General features: G+C 38.3%; 2 protein-coding genes and 1 pseudogene across 3 annotated transcripts; all 3 read left to right on the top strand.

Annotated features, from left to right (window-relative positions):
- The first annotated feature begins 1,221 nt into the window (after positions 1–1,221).
- On the top strand, positions 1,222–3,465 carry LOC145585893 (GDSL esterase/lipase At5g08460-like). 2 transcript variants are annotated; one of them, XM_081642601.1, is made up of 4 exons: positions 1,222–1,638; positions 2,442–2,672; positions 2,801–3,041; positions 3,160–3,465. In XM_081642601.1, the coding sequence occupies exons 1-4, from the start codon at positions 1,237–1,239 to the stop codon at positions 3,381–3,383; spliced, it is 1,098 nt and encodes a 365-aa protein (XP_081498727.1). In that variant the 5' UTR covers positions 1,222–1,236; the 3' UTR covers positions 3,384–3,465. The 2 variants fall into 2 exon arrangements, with proteins under 2 accessions (XP_081498727.1, XP_081498728.1); XM_081642602.1 differs by having other exon boundaries at positions 1,231–1,638; positions 2,610–2,672.
- A 2,037-nt stretch (positions 3,466–5,502) lies between these two features.
- Positions 5,503–20,085, top strand: LOC145584534 (GDSL esterase/lipase At1g29660-like; annotated as a pseudogene).
- A 1,078-nt stretch (positions 20,086–21,163) lies between these two features.
- LOC145584533 (GDSL esterase/lipase At5g45670-like) lies at positions 21,164–22,738 on the top strand. Its single transcript, XM_081641357.1, has 3 exons — positions 21,164–21,544; positions 21,825–22,052; positions 22,259–22,738. The coding sequence occupies exons 1-3, from the start codon at positions 21,164–21,166 to the stop codon at positions 22,736–22,738; spliced, it is 1,089 nt and encodes a 362-aa protein (XP_081497483.1).
- Positions 22,739–23,141: the final 403 nt, after the last annotated feature.

The following is a 23,141-nucleotide window of genomic DNA, read 5'->3' as shown; positions in this document are numbered from 1 at the left end:
CAAGGGTTAATAGGTCGGGGGTTACTAGAAGGGGTTATTGAGGGGTTACTTGAAGGGTTACTTAAATGGGGTTACCGAGGGATTACTTAGAGAGTTACTTAAAAGGTTACTTAAGTGGGGTTACTTAAAAGGTTATTTAAGTGGGGTTACTAAAGGGATTACTTTAGGGGTTATTAGAGGGGTTATTGACGTGGCACCTTGCCACACCGTGCGGCTGGCCGCACCAAAAACGCACTGGGGCATTATACATTTATACTAGCTACGATGTCTAAAGACCGACTTAATTGTAATTTGTAAGCGTGTATCTTTTCTTTAAAAATATGGCCGGCTAACACAAGATTATCACACTAACAAATAAATGACTGCTTGGATGCACGTACTCTGTATCAAGTTTTGTATCATTAGGGACAACAAAGCAACATTAACATATCGTGCAATGCTAGCAATTTGTTTCACTGTATAAGAGATCTTAAATTAGAATGTTATACCATAATATATGTCATTAGTTTAGGATATATTCTATATCGCAGAGTAAGTAAAATTTATGATTAATTTGCTTGTAGTTTACAAAGAAACATCATCACATGCAATCAGTTATACCATAAATACATAAAATATTTAGATATAGCCAATTGTGCCCAACTTGTGTTAGATAATTAGCTAATATGAGTACAATTATTCAAATTATCCATCATGAATAACAGATGGGATCAATATTTTTTTCTTCATAATTTCGTAAGAAATCCCAACTACTAAATCTCCAAAATTTAAGAAAAGGATAATCCACCGAATTCTGACGACTTGCCAATTTTTTTAAGGTTATATTTAGGACCTCTTTCCTGTCTTACATACTACGTAGCTTAGAGAAGCATAATACAGAATATAACAGTATATTAATTACTCCAATTAATATGACGAAGTAATACCCAAATATAATCCATATTTTAAAATATTGTCTTTTCCAATGAATGTTTTGATCATTAATTAATTTCAACACATCGTTATAATTATTTATTTATTTTTAATTTTATTAATATCTACGCATTTTTTTTTGGGGTGAAGGAGAGGGCAGGGCTAGGCCCCATTAATATCTAAGCATTAAATCTTTATTAAAATTAGACCATTGATTTGTCCACTTTCCAAGATTTAAAGATCAATTTTCCTACATATACCCCTATCATTTCATCAAAATATACGGAGTAGTACATCAAATTATAGCTACTTTAAGTAAATTTCATGGCCATTTATAGCAATTACATAAGAATTATCTCCCTTTGTTTCTTTGCATTGGCTTGTTTTTGCAATGCAAAAAACATGCCTAAAAAAGGAGGCGGTTATAAGGGAATGTTCATTTTTGGTAGTTCAGTAGTTGACAATGGAAACAATAACAATGTTTTTGGTACCTTAGCCAAGGCCAATTATCTACCATATGGTATCGATTTTCGTATAGACGGTGCAACAAAAACGACGGGCCGATTCTCAAATGGGAAGAATTTTGCTGATTTTATAGGTGATTATCTTAAGCTTCCTTTGATTCCAAGCTTTGCTGATACTCAAACTCAAGGGGATTCAATCCTTTACGGTGTCAACTTCGGCTCCGGCGGCTCCGGCATCCTAGATGAATCTGGCCTAGTTGCGGTAAATATAATTAACTCTCTCATTTTACTAAATCAAATAAAGTTCTGTACTATTTCTATATATGGTAGAATTATTCAATTACAGAGTATTTATCTAAGTTATAGTCATGTAATGACATCATGCGTGTGCTAGTGTGTTTGATAATGTGCTAGCCATCTACTAGTATTAAGTAACAACACCCCATAAAAAAGTTAACTACTTTTGAATTGTTTCCCGTCACTTTATTTTTTAGGAGGAAAAGTAGGAAATTGTCCGTTTATCCAACTATTCTGTTTTAATTACCTCATTTTCCATGTTTCAATAATATACACATGATAAGAACTAGCAACATGTCGATTTCACATGTTAAATCAATTAAGTTTAAAGGTTGTAACTGTAATACCCCTCATTATTGCTTTAAAAGGATTTGATATACTACTTATATCAATAAGATGCATCTTTCTTTTAGGAAGCTTATATACTAAGATACTCTACAGTTAAGCGTGCTTGGTTGGGAGTAGTCTTCTAATTTGTTTGAGGTCAGGGTGTTACAGTAACAGATGACAAACAGCAACCTGATCTCCATGTAACCTTTTTTACCAAAATTTGATATGCTTATGAAAACTTTCAATTTGCCTATGCTCTTCCATCAAATTTGTACAAAGAAACATAAATAATTGTTTGAAAACAACAATATTATATCCTAACTTATCAAAAATAAATAATCCGAGAAAATTTACTATCATCAATACATGCAACTAACAGTCAATAATAGTTAGTTTATTACACGAACAAATGAACTCACAAACTCTGAAATAATACAGGGGAGGGTGATCAGCTTGAATGAGCAACTTACAAACTTTGAGGCAGTGACCTTGCCAAAATTAGAAAGCCAGCTTGGATGTCAAAGAAAGGAGATACTCCCTGATTATTTGTTTCTTCTTGCTGCTGGAAACAATGACTACCTTCTAAATTACTTTTTACTAGGACAGCTTACTCAATCTCCCCAAGCCTTTGCTGCAAAACTTATCTCTGCTTATTCTGCTCAACTCAAGGTAGACTTATCACTATTTCATATTATACTTTTAACGTGACAACCAATTCTAGATGAAAGGAGGATATGTCGATAGTTGGCTAATTATGTTGATTTTGTTGTACTACTAACGCGTTTGATGTTTAATAGAGATTATACAACTTGGGAGCAAGGAATTTTTTAGTGCTATCAGTGTATCCCTTAGGATGCAGCCCTGTTGTGAGCAAAGGCCAAGGATGCTTACCAGGACCAAATGCTGTCATTACTATATTTTATGATCAGTTGATATCTATGGTCAATCAGGTCAAACCCCAATTGTCTGGTTCTAATTTTATTGTCATCAATTCAGTGAAAATCATTACGGACATCATAAACAACGCGAATTCAATAGGTACAATTTCTATCTCAAATAAATATATAAGTGATAACAATTAATTTTGCCGAACATGGCTTATAATAATAAGCTCGAATATTGATAGATGATTGGTATATATATTCTATTTGTGTAGGTTTCAGTAATGTGAGTGGCCCTTGTTGTGAAGTTTCATTAAATGGGTTGTCTTGCAAAGAAAATGGCAATGTATGTGAAGACAGGAGAAGCTATGTTTACTTTGATGGCCAACACAACACAGAATCTCTAAGCGCTGCCATAGCAACTAAGGCTTATACTTCTCGCGACCAGTCCGAAGCCTATCCTATCAATCTTCATCAACTTGCTCAAACCCACCCCTAATCTATGTACAAAAACTCGACAATTTAGGGCTTTTGTATCTTTTCAATTATAATCATGAAATAGTCCTTTCACATTATAAAGTAATTAATTTTATTTGCTATTTTTTTTTTTCATAATTAAAGGAGGTATTTGGAGGAGAATTTATGAATTGACTTCCTTGTTTTATATGTATAATACTCATTTTTTTTTTATACCAGTAACATAAGCCCATGTTAAAAAATTTCAAATTTCAATGAATTTCAAAACCATAAGTAACTTTTTTTTTTAAAAAATGTTTTTTTGGTCAATAAGCCAATTTTGAGGCATCAAATTTGAAGTGCTGAACATCACTAGAGAGTAAAGACACACAATAGATGGCGCAATTATATCGATCGCTAATTACATGGAGTAGAATCCAACCGCCAATCTCGAGCTAGCTCAACATGTCACATAATATAATCTCCTTTCCTTTTTTGTATTATATACATTTATTTTCACATAAATGTGATTGTCTCATAAAGTATAAATGATAGTAATAGTATTGGTAAAGAAACTTGTAGAAATAAATACCATTGAAGTTGTTGGGTACATGTCACAAATTAAGTCACAAGCAAGTTATTATTACTACTTACTATATCCTTGGTCTCCAAGGCATGATGACCCTTGGCCTCCAAGGTTATTATACTTGCTCTCTAAGGTCAAGGCTTACATTTGTAGTATATATATCCATCATATTCCTCTTGTTTTGAGGACATGACACAAGACACAACTACTAGCTCATTAGTGAGTTTCTTAGCTCTCTTTGAGAATTAGATCCAATATAATCTAGAGAGTCATACCATACTCTTGTACCCTTCGGGGTTGTACTCTCATACCCTTTTTCATATATTGGATAATTAGTACTCGTTGTTGGTGGGTTGTTTACCTCATTTGAGGGTTTTTCCCACGTTAAACTTGTGTGTCTCTTATTACTCTTCTTGTCCATCTTTTATCTATTTATTTCTCTATATCATTTTGTGCTTCCGCTTGCGCTCTTAAATCCTAACAGAAGTTGCAAATCACATAGTAAAATTGCTACGAGTAGTAAATACTCATTACGAAGTACAATATAATTAGAAGAAAATACAAAACGAAACTCTAAGAATTGTGATTTTTTTTAATAGGAGTAAGAATTGTGATTATAAAGTTGTTGAAAAAAGAGCTAGTTAACTAATTGTTCTTCAAAATGACGCGTGATTTTACTATATATATACACGATTTAGTTATTAAAAGAAGTCTTTCACTTGTCTCTATACAATTCTAGACCTTATACAAGTTTTTGCGAGAAATGTGAAATTCTTATTGAAATTAGAGAGAGCTATATACTAGCTAAGTTGCATGCAATAAAAAAAAATGTGAATCTCATTGAAATGCCCCATCGTTGTATAAAATTAAATATAGCAAAACTCAAAATATAAATCTTCCAAACAAGCATGATATATTGATACGGTCATTTTTCAACATTTTCTGTCTCTAAATAGTTGTAAGCTACTATTTTTAAGGTTCCATCTTTATCGATGTTTTCTATTCAATCACTTTATATTGTAAATAATTTACTAAATTTGATCCCATAAAGAAAGTAAAAAACATATAGTAGTATTAATTTTTATTATTATGTTACAATATTTTTTTTCCTTATTATATTAAAATATGTTTGAGAGAAAATCTATATAACTTTATATTGCAAATAATTTACTAAACTTGATCCCAGAAAGAAAGTAAAAAACATATAGTAGTATTAATTTTTATTATTATGTTACAATATTTTTTTTCCTTATTATATTAAAATATGTTTGAGAGAAAAGTATTGTCAAAGTTAAAGTTAAATCCAGACAAACATTAAATAAAGAGACCAATTTTAGAATAAATGTACTAAATGCTCACAAAAATCCAACCATGCAAATGTAAATTGTGTCTATAAAAAGGAAATGCAAAGGTTCGCTAATCACTCTACCAATTCTCGACGACTCATACGCACATTATTATTTAATTTTTGTATGTATTTGCACACGATCATTTTTTGAGACATAAATCAACAATCCTAAACACACATTTTTATTTTATTTTTTTTCACAAAAAAAAAAGAAAGAACATTTATAGAATGTCTAGAACTCCAAATAGCAATTCCATTTCCATAAATCTCTTCATCACCCTTTCTTTCTTTGTATTGGCTAGCTATAGCAATGTCGTCGTCGACGCCTCGCCAACAAATTTAAACAACGGAAGTAATTTGCGGGGAATGTTCATTTTTGGGAGCTCAATTGTTGATAATGGTAACAACAATAATTTGTTTGGAAATTTTGCCAAGGCAAATTATTTACCATATGGTATTGATCTTGCATTGGGTCCAACGGGTCGATTTTCGAATGGAAAGAATGTAGCCGATCTTATTGCCGATCACCTTAAGCTTCCTCTTGTTCCACCCTTCTGTGATCCTAATACTAAGGGTAAATCTATTGTTCATGGTGTTAATTTCGGGTCCGGTGGTTCGGGCATCCTTGATGTAACTGGTGTTTTACTGGTAAACATACATTATAATTTCTTTTTAAAGGAAGTTTGAGTTATCATGGTTTAATTCTTGCATTGCACTCCCACCAATAAAAGAACACATTAGGGCACATACTAGATTCTAATAATGAGCTTAATTAATTTATTTCCTTTATTGGAATTCTTCAAGTTTTGTGTATTTTAGCTATCAAATGATTTGAAATTATAATGGAAATTATATTGCATTGATTCACCACAATAATATATATACTCTTGGAGTGTAAGATCTAAATTAAAATTATATTGTCTGAACCTATTTCATTGTTTTTGCCAAAAAAAAGTAATTTTGGAATTCGTATGAAAAATGTAGAAACCCAAAATTGACTTGTAATTGGTTGTTCCTTATTCATGTTAAGATTGAATGAAAATGTAGAAGTCGACTTTTATTATTTATTCCGTGTTCATCTTATGATTGATTAACAATTATTCGTAAGTTACGGAGTATATATATTATTTGACCCATTTATCACGCAATATTTTTAAGTAGAGTAAAAAATGTTGATCATAGTTAAAATTCATTTTTAAGGAGGAACTAATTAATTAATGAAGAAATTGATTGTTGAGTAAGCTAATCATAATTAAGATCAATGTATCACAGAGTAATAATATCAAATTAACCGTGAAAAAAAATCAAAATGTATTTTGGAATAGATGAAGTAAAAACTTAAGTAACAACCTAAGTTTTATAAAGTACCGTACCGTACATATAAGTAGTTACATTATGACATGACTCTTGTGATGGTTGTGACTTGTGAGTCATTTAATAACATTATGACATTTACTCATGTATCATTTTGTAACCTTTTTGCATGGGACGTTGAGTAAATAATATTGATGGACCCTGTAATTCCTCTGTTTTACAAGTATATCTTTGCTTTAAATACAGGGTGTTACAAGTATGAACAATCAAATTAAGAATTTTAAGAACAAGATTTTGCCTCAATTGGAGACCGAAATTGGGCGTAAAGCACACAAAGTACTTCCTGAGTACTTGTTTTTGGTGGGAGCTGGAAATAACGATTACTCTTCCTATTACCTCTTGCACGAAAACATCATTTGGACTCCCGAAGTCTTTGCTGCTAAGCTTATCAGTAACTTGTTTGCCCAACTCAAGGTATGAATTGTTCGTTAACATACATGATCATTTATTATTACTGGCCAAATGAGTACTCCGTAATAGATATCTTTGACTACGTAATATAGAGTCTCTATAAAAGAAACATACTGAGTACAAGATAAAATATCTACTCTTCGACTTACTTGTTACATCTAAATTTTTTATTTATCTTATATGATGACTAAGCAGGTAATATGTTGGTGTGTAATTGTACGGGATAATACCGGTAGTAAAAGCTAATTAGCCGGTAATATCTTCTAATACCGCTAAACAACTGTTGATTAGTAAGAAAGCTCAAATATCCATAACGGCCTTTCCAAACAGCCACGTGGAGAGCTGCTTGAGGCCACGTAGGCACCTGCTGCCTAGAGGGTCGGTTTGCCACCTATCGTTATAGGTGGCACCAGCTTGGTTGTTTCCCTATATATACCCAAGCAAATGTTCACCTAAAGGTACAATCTTTTTTTCTCTCTCTCTCTACATATCTAAAACACTTTCTCTCTCTTCACTCTTTCTCCTTATCGGATTGCTGACTTTAGCATCGGAGAGGTTATTCCCGGATAACCCCCGGGTTAGCTTATCTGTGTTGACTGTGCAGGTGCATAATTGGACGGTAAACCTTTACCAACCCACGAAGATTATTTGTACCGGAGCTCACCCGGAACACTTGGCGCTAGAAGGAGGGGATAGTAATAACTTCTATCGTCCAAATAACCTTCGCCCGTCATGGAAGAAAACCAGGAAACCATAACGCCGATAACAGAAGCTGAAAACCGTCAGTTTGATAGTAACGTCCTTAATGTTAATGCAAACAAAACCGTCAACGCAATACCTGAGATTGAGGTGGAGGATGAAACTCATCTTCTCCACAAGAATACCGTGAATACACCGGTAACACCCGAACGAAGTCCAGCACGGATACCGAATCCCCTGGAGGAATTTACCCCTGAGGAGTTAGAAGTAACCGTAAGGGTAATGAAAGCGATGTCTCGGAAGAGGAAGGAGGCTGAAGCTGCAGCTAATAAGGGGCAAGTTAGTATACCGGCCATTCCTGTGATCGTGAACCTAGCGAGCCAATTCAACCAGGCAGACCAGCAACCGCCGCCCCCGCCCCAGAATCGGGGAATAATTGTCCCAAGTGAGCGTCAGCCTACCCATGGTACGCAAATAGAGGACTCAGGGTCCCGGCAACACGAGATAAGTAGCGGGCTAGTGAGACGTATAGCCAGAGCTATAGTCAGGCCGAGAGTATCACCTTTCACCCAGGAGGTACTGGATCAGCAAATGGAAAGAATAAAAATGCCGGCATGCACCTTTGACGGCAAGGGAGATCCCAAGCGATACGTAGCGGCATTTGAAAGCCATATGCTAATTTATACAGACACTGACGCGGTATGGTGTAAGGTGTTCCCGACAACACTAACAGGACCAGCCTCAGATTGGTTTTCCAATTTGGAGAATGGATCAATTGATTGCTTCGATACCTTGGTAGAGCTGTTTACCGGCCAGTATATCAGCAACAGTGCAAGGCAGAGAACTTCTGGAGAGCTTATGTCGGTCAGGCAAAGAAGAGACGAGTCCCTTAGGGATTTCATAAGGAGATTTAATAGTGAGGCTAATACGATACCAAAATTACAGCAATAAATAGCTGTAATGGCTTTGATGAACGGTTTGGGAGATAATGATTTCAAAAAATACATGGCAAGGAAGTCCTTCCCGAATTTAGGCGTGGCCTTTGGCAAGGCCTATGAATACATAAAAAGCGAGGAGTTATTGAAAACCAGTAGCCAGATAGCGGCATCAGAGCCCTCTCGAAGACAGAATGACAATGTTGCGCCTAGTACTTACGCCGGCGAAGTAAACAGACAGCAACAGCAACCAAACCAACAAAGAACCGGTAGGCCACCCAGAGGTCTTGGCCGGTACAGCAGTTACACGCAACTAAATACACCAAGGGCCGCAATATATTCAATAAATCAGCACAGAGAGGACTGGACACGACTGTCACCAATGATAACCAAGGGGCGAGACACGAAAAAATATTGCATGTTTCACAGGGATATCGGCCATTATACGGAAGAATGTACCCAATTGAAAGAAAACATAGAAGACCTCATTAGAAAGGGCCACCTGTCCCAGTATCGAGCTCAGGCAGGCCCAAGTCGGCAGCAAGCCCCACAACCCAGACAAAGTGAGTATCGAAGGCAAGGTGACTCGTCCATGCAAGATGACACCTACCGGTGTAATCACAGCGGGGAATACCGTCAAGGGAATAATGCGCCAGGTCACAAGATTACAATAGAGGTTATAACCGGTGGTCCGGTGCATGGGGGATCAGTTAGCGGGGCGAAAAGAGTCTGTCTGAGCACAGGCATACAGTGAATGCATTGGGTGTGGATGAGCGACCAAGGCCCGCGTCGATGCCGTCAGTATCTTTCTCGGAGGCAGATGCCAAGGGCTTGGTATTTCCTCACGATGATCCATTGGTTTTAATTCTGACGGTCAATGGAGTCAACATCAAGCGAGTGTTGGTTGATGGAGGGAGCTCCGCTAACATCCTGTTTGCGGAAGCATTTGACGCGATGAGGATAGGCCGGAAGTACTTGACCCCGGTATCGTATCCCGTTATCGGTTTCAACGGATCTACAGTAAGGCCGGAAGAAAGTATAGCTTTGCAAGTTAGAATTGGCGAAGGCATGGCGGCCAGGGATGTCATGACGGAATTTTTAATAATTGATGTGCCCTCAGCATATAACGCTATTTTCGGTAGACCCCTGATCCATGATGTGCAGGGAATAGTATCAACATATCATTTGACGATGGTGTATGTTTCGAATCTGGGGAAGGCAGAGCGTGTTAGGGGAGGTTAGACAATGGCCAGGGAGTGTTATGTAACAGCTCTAAAGCAGCCTAACCGACAACCCCAGGCCGAGCAGGCAATGCAGAAAAGGGGACGAGCCATATCTGCGCATAACTTAGCAATGGAGAATTTCGACACACGCCCGGCAGCGGTCCCCCGTCCTTCGTCGGGAGGAGAGACAATAGAAGTCGAGTTGCAACCTGGGGTGTCGGGAAGAACAGTGCGAGTAGGGTCCGACATGGATGTTGATACCCATTGTCGTGGAACTCTTACGGGAGAACGCTGATGTGTTCGCTTTCTCGGCAGATGAAATGCCCGGGATCCACCCAGATGTTATAGTACATAAGCTGAGCGTGGATAGAAATGTCAGGCCGGTTAGGCAGAAAAAACGTAACTTCTCGACAGAAAAGATAGAAGCGATACAAGCAGAAGTAAACAAATTGCTAGCGGCGGGGTTTATTGAGCCTTGCATGTACCCTGAATGGTTAGCAAACGTAGTCATGGTGAGGAAGCCGTCAGGAAAATGGAGGATGTGCGTGGATTTTACGGACCTGAATAAAGCCTGCCCAAAGGATTGCTATCCTCTGCCCCGAATAGATAGGCTGGTAGACTCCACTTCCGGCCACGCTTTGCTTAGTTTTATGGATGCCTTCTCGGGATACCATCAAGTCAGCCTGTATGCACCGGATAGAACGAAAGCGGCGTTTATTACTGATACCGGCGTATTTTGTTATAAGGCAATGCCATTTGGGTTACGAAACGCCGGGGCAACATATCATAAACTGGTAGACAAAGTCTTTGCAAATCAGAAAGGAAGAAACGTAGAAGTACATGTTGACAACTCCATCGTAAAAAGCCGGTTAGCCACTGATCACGTTACAGATTTAAGGGAGACGTTTGAAACTTTGCGTCAGTACCGGATGAAGCTCAATCCGGAAAAATGCGTCTTTGGAGTTCGTTCGGGGAAATTCTTGGGGTTTATGGTTAGTGAAAGGGGGATAGATGCAAATCCTGACAAAATAAAAGCTATACTTAGCCTACCGCAACCAAAGTCAATAAAGGACATACAGAAACTTACCGGACGCATGGCAGCGCTGACAAGGTTTATTAGCAAGTCGGCTGGTAAGGCCTTACCATTCTTTGTAGTCCTCCGGCAAAATAAAACATTCGTTTGGGGGGAAAAGCAGGCAAAGGCATTAGAGGTGGTCAAAACCCATCTAAGGTCCCTTCCGACCATAGCACGGCCGGAACAGGGAGAAAGCCTGCAGTTATATATCTCGGCATCTCCAAAGACGGTTGCAGCGGTGCTGATAGTGGAACGAAAGAAAGCATAAATGCCAATTTATTTTGTGAGCCATGTCCTGAACGCGGCAGAAAGACGATACCCTCTGATAGAGAAAATTGCATATGCGGTGGTTTTAGCTGCAAGAAAAACTTCGGCCATATTTTGATGCACATACCATCGAAGTCTTGACAAATCAGCCGTTAGAGAAGTCTTTGCAGAAAATGGAGACGTCAGGAAGATTGCTCAAATGGGCAGTAGAGTTGTCGGAGTACGTTATAATTTACAAGCCACGAGTGTCAATAAAGGCTCAGGCATTATCTGATTTCATTGTGGAAACATCCTACACCGAAGAAGAAGAAGTCAATGGCGTGTGGAAGGTCTCCGTTGACGGCTCCTCAGCATCAACGGGCTCCGGAGCCGGTATCGTCATGATATCACCGCAAGGGGACATATTCGAATATGCTATCAAATTCAAGTTCAAAGCCTCAAATAATGAAGCTGAGTATGAGGCAGCACTTGTGGGAGTACAGTTATGCGTTGCGGCTGAGGCAAAGCGGATAGAACTCACGACTAACTCACAACTGGTAGCAAATCAGTTTGACGGCACTTATGAGGCAAAGGAACAAACAATGATGGCCTACTTGGCCAAGTTGAAAGCGATAACGGACAACCTGGAAATGTTTGTAATACAATTGGTGCCAAGAGCAAAAAACACACAGGCAGACGCCTTGGCAAAACTGGCAAGTTCAAGCTTCAATGATCTGGAACGCACTGTAATGGTGGAGCTTCTGGAACGAAGGAGTATTGACCCCGACAACACTCCAAAAGAGGTGAATTGCATGACTAACGACCAAGAATGGTATGATGGCGTGCTGGCCTACAAAGTGCACAACGTCTTACCGGCGGATAAAATACAAGCCCAGAAGATAAAGAAGGATAATATCTGGTTTGTCATGTTCAAAGGAATGCTGTACAAAAGGGGGTTCTCGCTACCATTGCGAAGGTGCATATCGGCCTATGAGTCAGCTAGGCTGATAGAAGAAATCCACGAAGGGGATTGTGGAAATCATGCCGGAGGCCGATCAATGTCCTTGGAAGCAATGAAAAGAGGGTATTACTGGCCAACAATGAATGCTGATACTCTAGCGTACGCGAAAAAATGCGATAAATGTCAAAAATTTGGGCCGGCAATAAATCAACCGCCAAACGACTTGACACCAATTCTAAATCCGATACCGTTTGCACAATGGGGAATGGACATTATCGGGCCTTTTACGTCAGCAACTGGGAGCAGAAAATTCCTGATAGTAGGGATTGACTACTTCACCAAGTGGATAGAGGCGGAACCGGTAGCAAAAATAACAGCGGGCGAGGTAAAAAAGTTTATCTGGAAGAGTATATTCACCCGATTTGGCCTACCGGTAGCAATGGTGTTTGACCACGGCTCCCAATTTGATTGCAACCCAGTTAAGAACTTCCTCAGCATATACAAAGTAAAATTTGCATACGCGGCAGTCTGTCATCCCCAGTCAAACGGCCAGGCGGAGGCCGCAAATAAGCATATACTAACGGCATTGAAAAAGAAGGTAGAAGATGCGAAGGGCTTGTGGGCATATCTGATCCCGGAAATATTATGGGCAAATAGAACAACAACAAGGGAAACTACTGGGGAGTCGCCATTCAACCTTGCTTTCGGCTCGGAAGCCGTTATTCCGGCTGAAGTAGGACTCCCTACATTTCGTGTTCAGCATTTTTGTGAGGATCAGAATGACTTGCTCCTAAGACAGAAATTAGACTTCTTACCTGAAACGCGGCTTACGGCTGCCATCAAATTAGCGGCATATAAAAATCGTATGAGTCAAGTATATAACAAGAGAGTCAATTACCGGCCTCTGGAAGATGGAGACTTGGTCCTTCGTCGAACTGCCGCAACGGGTAAAGGAAACGCAGATGGCAAGCTCACTGCAAACTGGGAAGGCCCCTATCAAGTATACGAAACAGTCCGCCAAGGATCGTATCGGTTGATGACTTTAGAAGGAGTACCGTTAAAAAATGTTTGGAATACAAGCGTCCTCAAGAAATACTATGTTTAAAAATCTTTTTTGTTTTTCATGTTTAGTACCGGCATGACATGTAGTCATGGTTCAGCGTTCTTTGTTATTTCTTATGTTGTAGGCAAACTCTATGGCTGTAATTTGTTTTAACAATTTTGGCCAAGGCCGTTAATAAGAGTAGTATGTAGTATAACATATGGAGCCATCCCCTACTTTCGATATGATCTGATAAACAACCTAGCTAGCTGTCTCTTTCATTCAAGTAAGGAGGAAGGTTGGATAACTAATGCGCCTCAAGGCGAGTTGAAATTGACGGTCTGATCCACTGTCAATACTCGGCCTGCTAAAGGCTGCGTATATACGAAAAACACCGACAATACCAGAATGATAAGGAATTTCGAAATCAATTTCTAAGGAAATTAATTGCGGAATTCGGGGGCATATGCCTAATGTGTGCCTATTATGCCTAATATGCCTATGTGTTGGAATCAAAAAAGTGGAGTCGAAAAGGCAAAAAACAAAGAAAAGGCCGATAATTTGATAGAACTAGAAATAGTTTAAATAGCAAAGCATTATAAAATTTTGCGTACAGATAAGCAAACAAGTATACAATTACAATACAGTTATAGAAATTGCAGACGAGCATAGTGCATTTACGGCATTAGAATGAATACAGAAAAGAAAACGCGTAAGTTTCTTTCAAACAAAAGTGACGGTAAAACCATTCAGAATACGAGTATAACGGAGAAACTATTTAGTTTTGTGCAGTAAAAATATACAGGTTACCAAATCCAGATACAGTTGATAAGTGATTAAGCAAGCAGAAAATAAAAATTGTCAGGACATACACATATGAAGTCGACAGCCATCACCTAAAAAAGACAAGGGTTAGATCGGCCAAAATACAAATCATAAAAATTGTCTTAACAAAAACAAACATAAGCTGCTCAACAATGAGCCTTAACAATTACAGATAAAGAGGACCCGCATGATTCCGGTGATGACTGCCCGCCCTATTAATCCTTCTTCATTTCAGGCACCTTGTGGGGGACAGCTTCAGAGGTGCCGACAGCCTTGTCCTCACCGACAGGACTAGCAATAATGGCATCAGCAAACTCCTCTTCCGGCAAATCACGCGGATCCAGATTCTTCAACACTTCAATTGGAGGAGGGTTATCAAAATAGTCTCCCTCATAGCTGGTAGGGGAGAGGTGCATATCATCACCATAAGCAGTCTCAGCTGCCTGCCATTTGTCTGCATCCCAGTTCTCGGCCTTGCAGACACAGCGGTGCGCAGCTACCCATCCGCCAGTGTATCGGTCCACTAGCAAGTTCCGGTAATGGTCAGACTACATGAACCGATTGACTGCTCGGCGCCTGATACCGGGTTTGTCCTCTTCGGCCTTTTTCAAACTCCTCCAACTTCGTTTTGGCCTCCTTCTCTGTCTTTAGTTGCAGCTCGAGGTCGGTAATTCTCTTTTGCATGGATTCCTGGTTGGCCAGCTTAGTGTTCAGAACAATTATTTTGTTCTCCAACGTTTTCACATTGGCCGTCAGTTTATCCTTCTCTCTGATAGCAGCTTGTCGGGCGTCATCACATTTTTTAAACTTTGTCTCGGCCTGATCATGACAGCGCTGATAGTAACGGTACATGTGTACCACCTCAACCGCCGAGTTGACAGTCTATAAAAAGAAAGGGGGGGAAAAGAGAATTGTTATACAACTGTATATAATTAGGCATTAAAAAAAAGAAGAAAGAAAAAAGGATAAAGACTATCTTACCCGGAGCATGTCGTTCATCATTTGGCCGCAAGGAGCGATAAGCTTATCAACAGGCCTGTCTGCCGGCGTGGCCAGATCCTTCAGCACTCTCCAACCCATGCTGCCGCCGGTATTGGGGTCGTCACAGATAACAGACTCCCCCCGATTTACATTAATGCGAGGATGCCACGGCTCGCCAGCACTGCCGCTAGGAACTAACAACTCTTCAGCTACTTCGGCAGGCACCTTCATATGGGGGACCTCAATGTAATCCCCAGTCATCACCGGAATGAAGGCGTTTTTGCTGCTAGCAGACCTCCCCGACACCCGAGTTTGTCGGTGCCTCAAAGAAGGATCTTCGGCCGGCACCACCTTCTCAGTTGCAACAACCTTCTCTGCCGCAACAACGCTTGCATCAGTAGGCTTTCGCAGATGGATGTTTAGTTTTTTGATGCCGGAAGGACGGTCACCGTCATCCTCCAAATTCACAACGTTCAAGGTTTCTTCCGGCACCTGCCTGTTCTTAGCAGCTTCATCTTGTTTCTGCTTTTTATGCTGGTCACGGCTCGACAGATCACTGGCTCTCTTGGAAGCATTAGCCCCGCCTCTCTTGACCAGAAGGGTGCGAGCTTTTGTCCTGCGTTGCTCGTTGGAAGTCATATCTTGTCTTCTTCTCTTCTTCCCTTTTAGAGCACGAGTGCAATACACAGACAGTGTATCGTAATTATCTTTTGGATTGGGAGGACACTGGAATTTCACTCGGCCGTTAGGATGCAAACCCAAACTAGCAAAGTTTAACTTATTAATACCTACAACACAGCAAGCACACAAAGAATAAATACGGGTAACAGGGCAGCGAAACTTAAGTACTCTGAAAGTCGAGATACCGATATGGCAGTCAGTTATTTTGAAATAACTGGTTCTGGGCATCAAAATATTTCAATAAAAAGTATGTATGTATAAAGTAAAAATAATAAAAATAAATAAAATAATAATAATAATAATAATAGTAATAAAAAAAAATGATAATGAAAATGATGAAATAAAACAAAGCTATTAATATGAGAAGAACCATACCAAATTCGTCAGTCCAGCAGAGACCGACATGAGACAAAGGGGCGTTACCCAAGATATAATTACAGTTGGGTAGCCACACCCCCGGTACAGCTTTGTTCTTACTACCGGCCTTTACATATGTACAATCAAAAAATTTACAAGCATACTTCTCTATCTCACCTAATCTTCTACTCCTAATAGTATCAAACATGCTATGAGGGGGATAGAAACATCTGCGAACTTTGTAGTCTTCAGGAACACTTAGAAAATAGAAATTCTCCATCCAACCTTTACAACTGGTCAGTTTCGGCCAGACTGTACATTTACCACGGGCCGTGAACAATGACCAAAACCCTGGTGACTGACTATCTCTCTTTAACCAGTTAAGGGTGCGAAACAAGTTCAATGTAAGAAGGAAGTCCATGAATATCAGAACCCACACCAGTGAGATAAGGTTACGGATAACAATGGGCGTTAGCCGCGCCACACATACATTCCAAGCCCTGAAAAATTTTCTCGATAAAAGGATGCAACGGAAACCGTAAACCATACTCAAGATGTTTCGCATAAACGACTATATGAACTTCAGGACAGTCAAGAGCAGTTTGACCCTCTTTAGGCAATTTCAAATCATAGCCATCAGGAAGGTTGAAGAAGTGGGCGCCGATACGGCAATACTCTTTCTCGGTAGCCTTCTCGAGCCATTCTGGGTCAACTTTCGTCGACACAACCTTGTACTTGGCCTTTAGTTCAAGAGGTTCTCGGTATTTTGGGTCGTCATTTTCAGAGTCATACCCTTCATCCACACTCTCTTCTTTCAAGACGACATCGCTTCTTTCAGCGGCCTCACCCTCTCTCACCCGTACCACCAACTCACTAGTCTCAGTATCTTGACTACCATCCCCACTACCGGCAGCCTCAGACTCCTCACCACCACTCTCACCTGCACCCTCATCCTGACTGTTAACTACACTTTCCCCATCCATTCCTTCCAAAGACCTCTCAACTGACTGAACATGTTCCTCACCGACATCAGAGGTTTCTTCAACCACAGGTTCTTTACCTGCACGACGCTCAGAGGTTTCACCTTCCTCAAGCTGATAACTAATTCTTTTGGTTCTCGGCATTGCCGTTGTTTTACGACCTATCTTGCCTAAATTCGATCCGTACTGAATAATCTCGAAAGTAGACTCCAACTGGGGGCAAATGCTTATCGGGGAGACTGAGATGATCTCAACGTCTTCTAAAATACTAGACCAAGAAGGCTGACAAGACTTTTCAACTTCTTTCACTGGAGCTGAGGACAAGGGTGCAAACGGGTCAGCCTCACCGGCCTTACCCGAAGTCGAGTTTTGAGCAAATTCAGGCATAAACTTAACAAACACAACCACAGATACAACACTAAGGCGAAACAAGCAATTGACACTCTAAACTACCAAAATAAACGAAAAAGTTAGGGCTTTTTACCTCGTTGAACCGATTGAATTTCACGGAACAGCTCTGACAGAAGTACTGAAGTAGGAAAGTCAAAAGGTTATTTCTTCAAGTAAACAATTGAAATCACTCTCCTCTTGATGATGCAAATTGATCGACGAAACCCTAAGTGTGTTCGCAGAAAAATATTTCGAAGAAATTTTTTGGAAATATTGAGCAAATGAGGAAATTTGCTCATTTTCGAGGCTTAAATACCCCCATGAACAGTGGCAGTTGAAGTGACAGTTTGTGCATGCAATCCAACGGCTGGGGAAAAACGCCTTTTCGTAAACTAAAACGCAGGATGAATGACACGTGCCCCACTCATTTTTTAACTTTTCCCGCCCAAGCCAATTTTGGATTTTTCAAATTTTTCATCAAAAAAAATAATGCCTAAGCGCGCTATCAGTACCTTGGTCACTTGGGGGGCAAATCGGAGATTTTTTAATCTTAGTAATTTTTTAAGTTGACCAACGCACTATCGATACTTTGGTCACTTGGGGGGCAAATCGGAGATTTTTTAATCTCAGTTAATTTTTAAGTTGACCAAAGCACTATCGGTACTTTGGTCACTTGGGGGGCAAATCGGAGATTTTTTAATCTCAGTTAATTTTTAAGTTGACCAAAGCACTATCGGTACTTTGGTCACTTGGGGGGCAAATCGGAGATTTTTTAATCTCAGTTCCAGCTTTCCTTACTTAACTACCTCTCATAATCACAAGTGAGCACGCCGGTTTTACCACCGTCCTCACTTGGGGGGCTAGTTGTACGGGATAATACCGGTAGTAAAAGCTAATTAGCCGATAATATCTTCTAATACCGCTAAACAACTGTTGATTAGTAAGAAAGCTCAAATATCCATAACGGCCTTTCCAAACAGCCACGTGGAGAGCTGCTTGAGGCCACGTAGGCACCTGCTGCCTACAGGGTCGGTTTGCCACCTATCGTTATAGGTGGCACCAGCTTGGTTGTTTCCCTATATATACCCAAGCAAATGTTCACCTAAAGGTACAATCTTTTTCTCTCTCTCTCTCTCTACATATCTAAAACACTTTCTCTCTCTTCACTCTTTCTCCTTATCGGATTGCTGACTTTAGCATCGGAGAGGTTATTCCCGGATAACCCCCGGGTTAGCTTATCTGTGTTGACTGTGCAGGTGCATAATTGGACGGTAAACCTTTACCAACCCACGAAGATTATCTGTACCGGAGCTCACCAGGAACAGTAATCATATTATTGCAGGAGTTATACGATTTGGGAGCTAGGAAATTCTTGTTGTTATCTGTGTATCCAGTTGGGTGCAATCCTGTTTTAGCCAAAAACAAAATAAAATTGCGTGAAAGAACTGAATGCAGCTGTAAATTTATACTATGATCAATTGTTGGTTATGGTTAAACATAAGAACGACCAACATATGCCTGCTGCTCAATTTTCTGTCGTCAACTCGGCCAAAATCATCAACGGCATGATACAAAATGCGAACGCATCAGGTACTTATCTATGCCTTTAAGGCAGTGGCGGATCCAGGATTTTCGAACTTATGAGTCACCATCAATAATTAATCACTTGTTTCAATCCAAAAATTATATTAAAAAAAAAAATTATATTTTACCAAAATATTTCAATCTAAAAATAAGACATAAAAAATACATACTATACTATAAAACTATTAAATTAAACTAACTTTATGATTTTTTCCTTAATTAGTTTTGTGGGAAAATATTAAATTTGTGCAACTAAAAACAAGAATTATTTATTAAGAGACCAGTTATTTAATATAACAGGTCTCTTTAATGAAATATAAAAGTAGCGCAAAAAATTATTCGTTAATCGTTATCAATGCCTGACAATAGCAGCAACAAAGAGATCTCCTATTTGATATTTTAATAGGCGGTCTCTTTGATATTTATATAACAAACAATGGTCTAAACTCATATAGAAGCAACAAAGAGACCGCCTATCTGTAATAGGCGGTCTCTTTGATTTTTTTTTTTTTTTTTTTTTTTTTTTTTTTGTGCTGGTGAGTCACGTGACTCACTGTGCACCTTAATAGATCCGCCCCTGCTTTAAGGAATCATATACATTCCGTGTATATATTACGAGTACATATATCAATTCAGATTTTAACAAGATCTACCTTCTAAATCAAACTTTAACAAAACATACGTGATAGGATAATTAAAGTACTACGTATTAAAGTACTACATACCAAATTAAAGTGTGCGCGTGCACATCTAAATCATACTTGTAAAATTGAGTTTTGAGTAGGTTATAGTTGTAATAAGTTGTAACTAGGTGAATTAATACGCACAGGTTTCACAAATGTGGATTTTACTTGTTGTGATACAAGCATGCTGGGAGGTCTTTGCAAGAAGAAGGGTAAAGTTTGCCCAAAAAGGAATGAATACGTTTACTTTGATGGCTTGCACCTTACCGAAGCTGCCAATGCTATCCTTGCAACTAAAGCTTACAATTCCATTGATAGCTCTGAAGTTTTTCCTGTTAATCTTGAAAAGTTGGTCCAATTTTAAGACCAATCTTTGCCTTTGCGCTCTTGTATTTTTTTTTTCTAATCATTATTTCATGATATTGTTATGCATGATGAGCTTGAATAAGAGTTTGTACATATTGGAAATTTTGCAACAATAGTAGCATTTCCCCCCATTTTTTTTTTTTTAAATGTGTGATCATGTAAAGTAAACCGTTTTTTGTGGTTGGCAAGATAGTACACTGGTATCCCAACAACAAAATTAAATTACAATTTTGTTTAAAAAAAGACCAATTTTAGAATAAATGTATTAATTGCTTAATTAGTGTCATAATAAGCATGCGACAATGCACAATTTTAACCCTTAATATAATTCTTTTTTAATTAGAAAATATTACTATTAAAATTTGATATTTTGAAACCATACAATGAGACAATATAACAGGAAACTAGCTATGTTTTTTTTTTTTTTTAAACGAACACTAGTGATGCTACTAGAGTACTACAGTAACACTTATAACTTTCTAAGTTAAAGCTTAACTATTAACCTGCATGTCTCATGGGAATTGAACGTGTTAGAAAATAATATACTCCGTGATAAAATTATTTTTGCTGAAGTTTTTTTTTTTTTAGGAAAATTTATTAGTTATCATATTGTGGATGGGTGGTTGGATTTGTAAGAAGGATCTTCATCAATTTGCCTGCATGCTCATATTTTGGCTGACTCCTAAGTTTCTGACAACCTTATTTATGATATATAGTTTGCTTTATTATTCAATTTTCTGATATCATGTCCTTAAATCAAGATCTCAATTCTGAATTTCTAGCACTTCTTGTGGCAAAAAATCTTCAAAAATAAGTAAACATACGTGGGACAATTTTATGGTTAGGAAAGCAATTGTACAACAAATTACTAGGAAGACAATTTCAAGTCATGAGTTAAAGATCCAAGACAATCTCAAATTAGTTACCATGCAACACTATAAAATCATACCTTATTTGCTTTCACAAATCACACAATCACTTCTGCTCAATAGTGTTACATACATCGTCTCCCCGTTCTTCATTTCTCTAGTATCCCCTTAAGAGCACTCGAAAAGCGAAAAAAATACGTACGTACCATGGCTAAAAGTTCGGGTTTGTGCATCATTCTCTCTATTTTTTTGCTCGTAGTAAGGTGCTCATCAGCTTGTGATAACAGCACTGGTTTAAAGGGGATATTTGCATTTGGAGACGACGTCGTTGACAATGGGAACAACAATAACATTCCTACAATTCACCTAAAGAGCAATTACATGCCCTATGGTGTTGATTTCCCATATGGTCCTACGGGCAGGTTTAGCAACGGCAAGACCATTGTTGATTGTGTCGCCGATAACCTTAAACTTCAATCTCCTCCTACTTACCCAGATTTTTTCCACAAGGGTACCCCTCTTCTTGATGGTATCAACTTTGGCTCCTCTGGCACTGGCATTTTCGCTATTACCGGTGGACTCTTAATAGTAAGTGTTAAGAAATCTCAAAAGATAATTACAAATATTCACAAAATATATATCCTTCTATAACTGAATAACTCGAAAATCTACCGTATATTAGTAAGTTTCAATACTTCAATATGATAACCCATTTTTATTCATTTAGTTTGATTTGTCTCACCATACAGATGTCAACTAATTTAGTTCGATGATCATGACATATCTTTGACTAATTGTTATTATTAATTGTATTAAATTGTGATCGATACACTCATCTTATTATATACATTGTCATCTAATAATATAGGGAGTTCAACATATGGACCAACAAATAAACAGATTTAAGAACGATATTCTGCCAAGGTTAAAGGATATGCTAGGATGCAGTGGACAAGTCATACTTCCTCAGTATTTGTTTGTGATTGGAGCAGGAAACAACGATTACTCGTCGTATTACATATTGAAGCAATACTTATTTATAACTCCCGAAGTTTTTGCTGCCAATCTCGTCAAGCAATACGTTGAATACATCACAGTAAGCATCGATCCTAGATAATACACATATATATGCTTCGTATATATTATTATATGCGCGTATATATACATACATGCGCGCATGTAATAATATATAAACTTAGGGCTTGTTCGTTAAAGGTACAAGTTTAATTTATTACAATTTATCATATGGTTGTATGTGAATTATGAAATTATTTAATTTGTTCTATATAATTTATATTGCAGGACTTATACAAATTGGGAGCTCGAAAATTCCTATTGATCTCAACATATCCATTAGGATGTGGTCCGGGCATTGTACAAGAGAGAAAAGAATGCGTAAAATTCCTAAACGATGCCTCAGAAATGTTTTACGACCAACTACAAATCGCGCTTAAGCATCAGCAACAAAACTTTCTTGATGCTGAATTTTCAGTCCTCAACTCGTTCCAGCTTCTCTCAGATGTCATAACTAACAATGCAACAGCAGCCGCGACAGGATTTAAGAATTGTAATTGCGCGTGTTGTGATACAAACCTAGGAGATACTTGTAAGAAGGCTGGTAAAACATGTCTAAACAGAAATGAGTATTTGTACTATGATGGAATTCATCTTACTGAAGCAGCAAATTGTTACTTAGCTAGCAAGGCTTTCGACTCGGCTAACACTTTGGAAGTTAGCCCGGTTAATGTTAAGGCGTTGATCTCAGGCAAAAACCATAATTAGGAGTAGACTTTATCTTAGACCTATATCAAGAATTAGGATCAGAGACTATCTTTTTAGCTTAACTTTCTTTTTTGTTCGATTTTTTGCTTTAATTTGTGTTTTTTTCCTAAGCAATTTTGTTCTAAGAAGTAGTTTGTACATGATCAATTTTGGAATAAGAGTTTGATTTTCTTTAGCAAATTATGCCTTCTTTGGTTCTTTATTATATAGAAAATGTATTTGAGATGATCGAGAAATAATTAATAAAAATTAAAGAATGACAACATTTATTCTATAATATCTAACACAGTCAGTAGTAATTAACTCAATTACCTTTCCTAAAAACAAGGTATAATACTCTCGTTTAATCAAACTTCATATTAAAATTTAATCATGCATATAGAGCTATTAACCCTTAAAATAT

Source organism: Chenopodium album, chromosome 16 (assembly GCF_948465745.1).
Source record: "Chenopodium album chromosome 16, dcCheAlbu1.1, whole genome shotgun sequence".
In the NCBI taxonomy this organism is placed as follows: Eukaryota; Viridiplantae; Streptophyta; class Magnoliopsida; order Caryophyllales; family Amaranthaceae; genus Chenopodium; species Chenopodium album.
Note: the sequence above shows the minus strand (reverse complement) of the source record. Positions and strands in the feature narration are given on the sequence as shown.

Excerpts from the sequence above, each read along its gene's own strand:
- LOC145585893 (XM_081642601.1), top strand. The coding sequence starts at position 1,237 with ATGGCCATTTATAGCAATTACATAAGAATTATCTCCCTTTGTTTCTTT. Across the intron at positions 1,639-2,441 it reads ATGAATCTGGCCTAGTTGCG|GGGAGGGTGATCAGCTTGAA; the intron begins GTAAATATAATT and ends GAAATAATACAG. Across the intron at positions 2,673-2,800 it reads CTTATTCTGCTCAACTCAAG|AGATTATACAACTTGGGAGC; the intron begins GTAGACTTATCA and ends GATGTTTAATAG.
- LOC145584533 (XM_081641357.1), top strand. The coding sequence starts at position 21,164 with ATGGCTAAAAGTTCGGGTTTGTGCATCATTCTCTCTATTTTTTTGCTC. Across the intron at positions 21,545-21,824 it reads TTACCGGTGGACTCTTAATA|GGAGTTCAACATATGGACCA; the intron begins GTAAGTGTTAAG and ends CTAATAATATAG. Across the intron at positions 22,053-22,258 it reads AATACGTTGAATACATCACA|GACTTATACAAATTGGGAGC; the intron begins GTAAGCATCGAT and ends TTTATATTGCAG.